Here is a 9,800-nt window from a genome sequence, read left to right as displayed (position 1 = left end):
AAAAAAAATAATTCTGCATTTTTCTCCCTAAACATTGATGTATGATGAGTTTTCTCCCCCATGGAAATGTTTATTAACATTTTCAGATAAATTACCAGTGATGTTATATTTTAAATATACATATTTGCCAAACAAAATGTGCAGTAAACCTGCCAAGTACTATTTCCACTGGGTTTAGTCTTCTTTTTAACTTTTAAAGTTAGAAGTCAGAACCTGCTTAGAAAAACTGCAGGACTGGGGTTTGATCCCTGGTACTGCATGCCCCACCGGCTCTGCCACCTGGGATACTGAGCCGGCAACTGAGTCCAGGTGTGGTAGTGCATGCCTATAGTCCCAGAGCTGGGGAGGCTGGAAACAGGAGGATTACTACGAGTCTGAGCTGCATAATGAGACCCCGTACCAACTATATAAATAAAAACAAACCAACAAAAAATAGAGTTAGAAGTCAATACTATAAAAATTGTTCAACAAAATGCACATGATAAATATTTTATCAAACAAATACTAAAAAAGATGAAGAAAGTCTATCAATGACATAGCAGATTATGAGAAATTCTATAATAATAGAAACCAATTCATTTTAAATAGAGTCCTGCCTTAGTTCTGTATGTAAAAATTATATACAAAATAGTTCTATCTGAAAACACTTTAAAGAAGTAGCTAAGTTTGTATGAAGCCTAGCAAACAAAAACAAAATTTAAAATAATTTTAATAGATGCCTTTTCTATAAAAAGCCTTTTTTGCCTTGCATCACAGAAGCTGCCAACTTGCAATCAAAATCATGTTTTGCCTGCCTGTCAATAGATCAATTGCAATAGGATAACCAGAAATTAGTAGGGTCAGAAATGGTAAGAAACACAATGAAACAAAAAGAAGTTCATTCTGCAAAAGTGAATGTAATAGTCACAAATAATCTGGCACTTACCACCTAACCTGGAGGTGTCATACATATTCTTTACACCTTTTGCAAATTCTTCAAATTCTACTTTGTCACCTTCTGTGAGAAAAAAAAAATATTTTTATTTTAAAGAGAATAAATATAAAAAAACAATAAAAATTATACAGAATTTCAAAACAAGATGGTAGGAAATTAACAATGGTTGTTACATTATACATTGTTTTATTCAAAGTAGTTCAGATTGCTGGATATAGGTATGCAAAATCGATCAAACAAATAATTAAACATTAACTGTTCCTTTTGATACACCAATAGAAATTTGCAATACAATTATCTTAGCTATCTTGTGTATATATATTTTTTCCCACTTCTTCTTTCTATTTTCTCCTTTCCCCCATCCCAGTTGTTCTTCCTTTAATAGATCAGCTTCACTAAGTAAAAGCCAGATTCAGTAAATCAATTCCTATACATCTAGACCATTTGATGTACCCATAAGAACATTTTCTCTTCATATTTTTGAGTAAACAAAACGTTAATATTATAGAATGAATAACATTTTAAACATAGAAGCTTTCAATTTCCATCAATCAAAAGAAACTATATAATCCGCATTCCTAAAATATAAAACTAAGACAAAGTCCTCAGCAAAGCTAAGAAATAAACCTCAGACTTAGGTTAAATATTCAGCTATTTAACATAAAATATCTATTCCAGATAAGTTTGAAGATAACTGTAAGTGTCCAGTGGTTCTATGACTATGTCTGAGAAATAATTACTAACAACTTTTCACAAGAATGCAAAAGTATAAGGATGCAAAGAGACAACACAGAGCATGGGAGTGGATATGTTTTCTTAGTCTAGAAAATGGGAGCACTGTTCAAGAGCAATAGTTATTGTAATTCCAGACCACTACTGAATCTGAAGTTTTCCTAATCAGTGTTATATAAAATCTGACTACATTTTTGTCCTTTCCTACTCATTGCCCCTGTGCTCACTGTGACACACTGCTTTCCAGTAACACGCTACACAAAATGAAGGTACTCAGTGCACATTCCATCACTTTAGAGTAACAATACCTACATATCAATGCTTTTCTACACAACAGCCAAGCAATCTCAACTTTACACTTCTAAATGTTTATGTTAGTGTTTTAATCATGTCAGAACACTAACAGCTCACTAAGACTCAAAACTACAAAATTTCTAGGAGAAAACATGAAGGAAAAGTTCTCCGGCATTCCGTCGAGGCAGAGGCATCTTGAACGTGCTTCCAAAACCATTATCAACCAAAGAGGAAAAAAGCGAAGGGGACTGCACCACACCAAACAGCTTCTTCAGAGCAGAGACATAATAGAGTGAGGGAAGCACCATGACCTGGGAGAAATACTTGTGTGCCATAAATTGGGTAACCTGCTACTACCTAAAATATGCAAAGAATTCAAAATACTTAACAGCAAGAAAACATTTTTTTTTAGAATGGGGAAATACTTTCAATAGACATTCTCACAAAAGACCTAAAAACGGAAATAGATACATGAAAAATTCTTCCATACCTTTAATTATCTGATAAATGAAATTAAAACCATGATGAGCTATCACCCCATACTTATTAAACTGGCTATTATAAAAAACAAGATAAAGTCATCATTACATATCTCTTAATTTTAATATTGGGAATACCTACCACCAATTGTTGCTAATTTCAGTGCAGTTAGGAACTCATCTTTTTTTAAATTATTATTCAAACTAGACAGAGTGTTCCATAGGTCAGAAACACCTATCTGCTCTTTGATGATGTTGTGAAGGTTTTCAATAGTAGCAGGCAATGCTAAAGGGTGAATAAAAACACAAGGTTTATAACATGCTCATCTAAGAGTTAACAAGGGAAACATATTTAGTGAAAATTTAAGGATTTTATAATTTAAAAGAATAAGAAATATAAAAGAACAGCTAATTTTCAAGTATTAAAACAAAAATGCTTTGAAGTAACTTTGAGGATTCTGAAATATTCAAAAACTGTAGTACCCTCATAAACAGTATAAAGACTAGCTTTCCATTAACTTCAGATTTACAAAAGTCTAGATTAACGAAAATTTCCAATTGACAAAACAACGACTCAAATAGCTTTTGCTCTACAGCTTGGCCAAAAGTTCTCCCCTGGTCCCCTCTTCCTTGTCAATCACTACAAACAATGGAAAGAAGTTTTGTTTTTACTAGAATTTCAATATACAACTTCTGTAGTGCTTCAGATAGGACAAAAAAAACTTATTAGAAAATTATAAAAAGATTACTCTGCTATTTTATAGAACTCAGTCTCTCTGGAAGACGACAGGAATGTAGTGCAATAGTTTAGAGCAAAAAAGTAACACTGACTTTGACAAAGGTAACAGTGATAAAGAGAATGAGATGTGGACAAATTAAGGAACTATTTTAAAAATGAAATGAGCGTACTTAATGAAGAATTGAATGGAAAGAACGCTGAGGGGGTTGGGCCATAAACTCCTAGACTTGAATCCTGTCCAGTGCGCAGATAGTGGTGTTAAGGATGGGGAGAGAACAAGATTTCTGGGGAACACATTGGGTTTAGTGTAAATTTAAGTAGAAAGGATACAGGTACCACTTAAAGTAGTAAACCACTTACTCTGGTAGAGCTGTAAAGAATGGAAATGAGACCAGAGGCTGGTACTGTGCGAAAATTGAAAATTAACTATAAAAAGCAGAAGTCAGTAAGCAAGAACATAAAAGAAGGGCTTATAAAGTAGGGGGAAAATTAGGGGATTAGAGTGTTACAGAAAACAAAAATGATTTTAAAGAAGAAATACATATTCACAGTTGCTAGAGCTGGACATGATGATGTACAACTGTAATCCCACTTGTACTGGGGAGGCTAAAACAGGAGAATATCAAGTTTGAGGCCAGCCTGTGTAATGTAGGGAGACTCTGTCTCAAACTGAAATAAAGAGGGCTGAAGGTATAGCTCACTGATAGAACTTGTGCAGCATGTAGAAGGTCCTGAGTTTAATCACTGTACTAAAAAAAAAAAAAAACTGTCCCACAACCGATAATGTACTAGACTAACAATGGCCAGATTTGTTTTCATCTCCACCACAAACAAATTTTATATCAGATTTCAAAAGACCAATAAAGGAGCCAGCCAGATAGCTCAGCAGATTAAAGTGCCTGCCCAGGCAGACGCAGGGACCAGGTTTTGATCGCCGGCATGCCGTGTCAACCAGCTGTGCCGGCCCCACCCCCAGGGCATGCTGAGGTGGTGATTGAGACTAGGCGTGGTGGGGCATGCGTGTAACCCCAGTGCTTGGGAGGCTGAAAACAGGAGAATCACGAGTCTGATCTGTGTAGTGTGACCCTGCAGACCCTGTACTAAGTACATTTTAAAAAATAATAACAATAAGAATATTTGGTGCAGGCCTAGAGCCCTAGCACTTAGGAGAACAAGGTAGAAGAGTTGCTTGAGCTCGGAACTTCAACACCAGTTTGGGCGGCATAGTGAGACCCCTCTCAAACCAACAAAATTTTGGTAATGGATTAGATGAGGGGAGTAGGAGCAGTGAAGCTAGGGCCACACTGAGCAGAAACAAGTTTAAGTGTGGCTACAAGCTATGTGTCCACACAGCAAAACAAAGGAAAAATGTCAAATGCCCAAAACAGGGAAAGTTAACTGTGTGTATACCTGAGCTGGTCCCACCACACTTATAATGTTGAAATTGAGGACAAGTTCCACCTGAGTTCTAAGCTGAACACTGCCATATACCTGTTGTGTAACAATAGGAAGTGGGGCCACGCACTGGGGAGATAGCTCGGCGGAAGAAGCGTCTGCCGGGCAAGGGCAAGGTCCGAGGTTGGATCCCCAGTACAGCACGACGTGCCATCCCCAAAATCGCCTGCAGGGGGCACCATCATGCCTACAGGGCTGCATCAGAGCCTGGGGAGGCCGAGACAGCAGGATCACTCTGAGTCTGAGCTGCGTAGTGAGACCCTGTATCAATAAACTTAAAAGGGGTGGGCCAGGGAGATGGCTCAGTAGAATAAGTGCTTGCCTGGCATGTGCAAGAGCCTGAGTTCAACCCTCAGTTCCACAGGAAAAAAAAAAAAAAAATTCTGTGCTTTGGTTTGCTCATCTACAACTATAACAGCAACAACTAGTATGAGCATTCATGGAGCTAAATGTTCAGTTAAATGATACTGGTGTATCATAAGCATTCAATAAATATAATACTAATAATACTAGTAAATGTTTTTCTCTGGTACAAAGTCTAGAGTTATAATTCAGATGTTATATAAAGCCAAAGTCCTAAAGTCTATCTGAAAAAAAAAAAAAGTATTAAACACGTCTTGGCCACCTCCTCCTTAGGAATTGAAAAGCTTGAGTGCTGCCTCTGAAAAAGAATTTCCATGACAATTTAAAAGTCCAGGGCCACCATGTGTGAACACCACGTTTCAAATAAATTCACAGAGGACACAGATTCCAGACTAGGAAGTGGCATAAAAGTGACACAGTTGATAAATCCTCAAGAAAAAAAAATCAGATCTCAATTTCACCTGGTATATTAAAAAAAGTTCCAGGAAAATTAAAGATTACATATTTTAAAACTTCAAAACTTTAGGAGATTCTGACATTGCCAGTTAAACAGAAGACCCAATGCTATTATGGGCTACTGGACTCTTTTAGAATATTTTGCTGAGTTTACACACCTATAATATTCAATAACGGAACTTAGAAAAAATGGGGTATACCGATGAATGTCCATTTTGTATCTGTGTATTCAAAGTGGTTGGGATAGATATATAGTTGCATTCTCTTAATGAATAGAATGATTTGTTCTAATGGTGTTTGTAAATAGGATCACAAGTCCGCATCTTGTACAGCAATTAACCACTAAGAAGAATATATGCACTGTATTATTTGTTGAAACTGTCCTTCCGATTTGATTTGAAACTGTCTCATTGCTATCTGTTTATCAATAAAACTTTGAAAAAAAACTTTAGGAGAAAATGCTGGGAAACATGCTTTTCCCCCTCTTGATATTGGGGACTGAACCCAGGGCCTTCCACTTCGTGGACAGCACTCTACTACTGAGCTATATCCCCAGCTACATTATTATTGTTGTTGTTTTTTTCATTTTATTTTAAACAGGATTCCCCTAAATTGCTGAGGCTGGTCTCAAATTTACCTCAGTTTTTGCCTTAGCCTCCCAAGTAGCTGGGATTACAAATGCAGGCCACTACAAACAGAAGGAAATACCTTACTATTCTCACAATTGAGGTAGGTTTTTATCTTCAATATAAAAGCAAAATTATTGACAAAAGATGTAGGAATTGGGCCAAAATTGGAAATTTGACAGAATGAGGATTTTAAGTAAGGAATAAGAGTATGACCTAACTGTAAAAATAAGTCAATAATTCCTGTAAAGTGGTGAGGGCTAGAAGACACTGACGACCAAGATGTTACGGTGCTATTCTGTGATTTTCCTCAGAAATTCTGTCAGCCACAAGAAGGAAGGCAAATAGTTTCATTTCCAGGAAAAATAAAGTGATGAACAATGTAAATAATTCCTTCATCTGTATATACTGTGTGACCTTAAATAGTAACCAAATCTACTAATAAGACAAAAATAAAATGTTAATTAAAATCTATTACCCAATAGGTAAGTATGAAATAACACAATGGCATTTATAATTTTTAAAGTTCTAACTTCACTCCATTAAAATTATGTGTATAACTACCTTTTTTATATATTTTAGGGAAGAGTCTACAGAGTGTTCAGGGTCTCACTACTAGGTCGACTCGTAGTGATCTAACTATTTACAGCCTCCCAAGAGCTGGGATTACAGGTGCGCACCACCATGCCCAGTCTCAATCACCGTCTCAGCAAGCCCCATGGGTGGGGCCGACGCAGCAGGCCCTGGGATTGAACCCCCAGCCCCTGCGCCTGCTTGCAGGCTCTTTAATCCACTGAGCTATTTGGCCGGCCCTTGTATAACTACCTTTCATTTCCCCATTTCCCAGGTGCTGGGAATCAAACCTAGGGTTCTGTGCATGCTCACAGTATCCCACAGAGATACATCTCTAGACACTTACCTCCCTATGGTGAGCTTCACAGTGACACAGACTACCTTTTTCACAGTAGCACACTTACAGCTCAACCTACACATCAAGGGCTCATATTAATGGAACATATTAATGGCTCATAAATATTATTGGATAACTTGGCAGATGGAAAGAAGTGCTAAGAAATAGAGCTGAAACCAGAAACTCTGCATGTGAGTTCTCAGGTCTAAGTGGCATCAATGTTCCTAAAATGAGACAGTTTTTGTTTCATGATCATCAGATGATAGCTTTTTTAGTATCTTATAAATATCTATGTCTTCTACAGTCTGTCAAACCACTTGATCTATAAAAAGCACAAGACACAATGTTCTTACATAATTTTTCAGAGAAGGATTCTGTGTTGCTCAGCATAGTATTAACGAAGTCTTTAAAATTTACTTTTTGCGTTTCTAAAGGGAAAAGAAAAAAATTTTCTTCATGTTTAAATACTATATTATTATGATAAATATTGAATTACATAAAGTAATATATCCTATATATTCAGGAATATATAATTATATAAATCACATAACATAATGCTAGCCATTAAAAATGTGTAGATAAAAGGGAAGAAGCAATTTCATTTATTTATTTTTAGCAATTTCATTCAGAGGCAAAAATTAAAACTGAAAAGCACCAGGAAAATTGATACTAATCCTTTTAATACCTAAATGGTGTACAATATTTTTAAATGTATATAGTATCTCATAATATGTCCTCACGTGGGTACATGAATACAGTTGGAAGATCTTTTATCTTGTTTTATGGTCATTTTCTCTTTTATGTGCCAATCTCATAGTTTTAGTTATGATAAGTTTCCCCAACACCACATACACACATCTACACACATTTGAGAGCTTCTAGCTATTCTTAATTCTGCTCTTTTATAGAAATATTAGAATCAATCCATTTTAGAACCAGGCTTTCATTAGATTGCCTTGGGTAAATAACATAATTACGTAACTCACAGTCTAGTCTATGACCATATCACCTTCAACACGCGCAGATACCATCTGACCCAGGAAGCCCAGCAGGGTTGGGCATAGTCAGCACTTGAACTAAAGCAAATGATCATTTGATGTCACTGAATCTGTAAGTGGGAGATATTTGCATTTTCTACAGTATCCTTAATATGTCAACAAAGTCTTATTTTTTAACACATGTTTTGTGCAACTTATGTTGGATGTTTTATTTCTCTTTTAATTCTTATTATGGAAATATTTAAATAGGAAATAGAAAAAATGTCATAACATCAACAATTATATACTTATAGACATCTTTTTCCATAATTTTATTGAGAAACAAATAGCAATGAGACAGTTTCAAACCAAACTGTTAGGACAGTTTCAATAATTCACACACTATATACATTCTTCCTAGTAGTTAATTGCTGTACAAGATGTGGACATGATATCCTATTTGCAAACACCATTAGAACAAATCCCTCTATCCATTAAGAGAATGTAACTATATACTATATTTTTATCCTAACCACTGTGACTATACATACAAAATGGACATTCATCTGTATCCCCTTTTTTTGTTACATCAAGCAGAAGACCCAATACTATCATGGGCTACTGGACTCTTAGAATATTTTGCTGAGTTTACACACCTATAATATTCAAACAGCCATTTTACTTTACGTCAGTTTATGGCCTGCTTACGTGGCAAGCTTACTTTCACTTTCCCTTTAGGAAAGTCACGGCTTGCAGTGTGGGCAGAGACCTAAATCTAGCAAAACTTTATTGCGGATCGTGGGCTCTGAGTATTAACAACAAAGCACACTGCTTGTCAGATAACAAGACCACAAACTTTTACTTGTATTTTTGCCTAGGAAAAAATGCCTGAAAAGATTATTAATAATAGTATTTGTAAATAATGGTATTTTGAGTGTTTGTTATACCTCTGAGTGCTATTTTAACAGGTTTAATTTTAATATACTTTTTCTAATGAAAACAATAAAGTAATTACTCTGAGAAAAACAAGCACAAACCGGCCCTCCCTCCAGAGGCGCCCTCCGCTACGCCTGGAAATGTGTCACTTACCGTCAGCTTTAGTCAGCTCTCTGACCTTCTCAAGTTCAGGTTTAGAAAGGTAAATTCCCAAGTTTTGAAGACAAGTTTTTAGGTCTTCAGAATCAACATTTTCGTCTTTAATTTTATCAATGGCTTTAATGACATCTGTCAACACTAAGAATAAAACAATGTACTAATAAGTAGAAAATATAATCCAAAAAGAAAACACAAGCAATAAATTTTACTCATAATGCTAAATTAACAAAAATATAAATCACTTCAGCAATGTTACATACTAAAAAGCATAACTAGAAACCTTAATACTAAGAACTAAAATTTTAACATCAGTGTTAAACGTTATATTCTATATTTCTATATAGTCTCTTTACTAAAAGACAACTAAATTGCTCTGAAAATATCACAACTAAAAATACTTAAATACAAAAGTATTATTAAGGGGCCGGGGAGATGGCTCAGTAGAATAAGAGCTTCCCTGGCAAGCGCAAGGGCCTGAATTCAATCCCTGGTTCCATCAAAAAAAAAAAAAAATTATTATTAAAAGTTGCCCATTTAAATTCAACAAGTTAAAGTAACCTCATAGTGTATTTCTCACTAGCAAAATGATAAGTTGAAAGACAACCTGTAGCAATCTGTAGTTTGGTCCTTGATACACTCAGTTTATCTCTAAGTATAAACATTACTACTTAGGAAAAAAAATGATCCTATGTCTTTTTGTAATAGTGTAGAACTTATACTTCACAAATTTATATATATAT

General features: G+C 35.4%; 1 protein-coding gene across 1 annotated transcript in view; it reads right to left on the bottom strand.

The window, feature by feature from the left end:
- Efcab13 (EF-hand calcium binding domain 13) overlaps positions 1 to 9,800 on the bottom strand; it is a 120,255-nt gene that overhangs the window by 40,613 nt on the left and 69,842 nt on the right. The window contains exons 13-16 of the mRNA XM_023714109.1: positions 9,055 to 9,198; positions 7,342 to 7,416; positions 2,582 to 2,725; positions 926 to 997 (exon numbers count right to left, since the gene is read on the bottom strand). Of these exons, the coding sequence (XP_023569877.1) occupies positions 926 to 997; positions 2,582 to 2,725; positions 7,342 to 7,416; positions 9,055 to 9,198 (435 nt within the window). The remainder of the gene's footprint in view (positions 1 to 925; positions 998 to 2,581; positions 2,726 to 7,341; positions 7,417 to 9,054; positions 9,199 to 9,800) is intronic.

The sequence above is a fragment of the Octodon degus genome, unplaced genomic scaffold, assembly GCF_000260255.1.
Source record: "Octodon degus isolate 3935 unplaced genomic scaffold, OctDeg1.0 scaffold00033, whole genome shotgun sequence".
NCBI classification, from domain to species: Eukaryota; Metazoa; Chordata; class Mammalia; order Rodentia; family Octodontidae; genus Octodon; species Octodon degus.
Note: the sequence above shows the minus strand (reverse complement) of the source record. Positions and strands in the feature narration are given on the sequence as shown.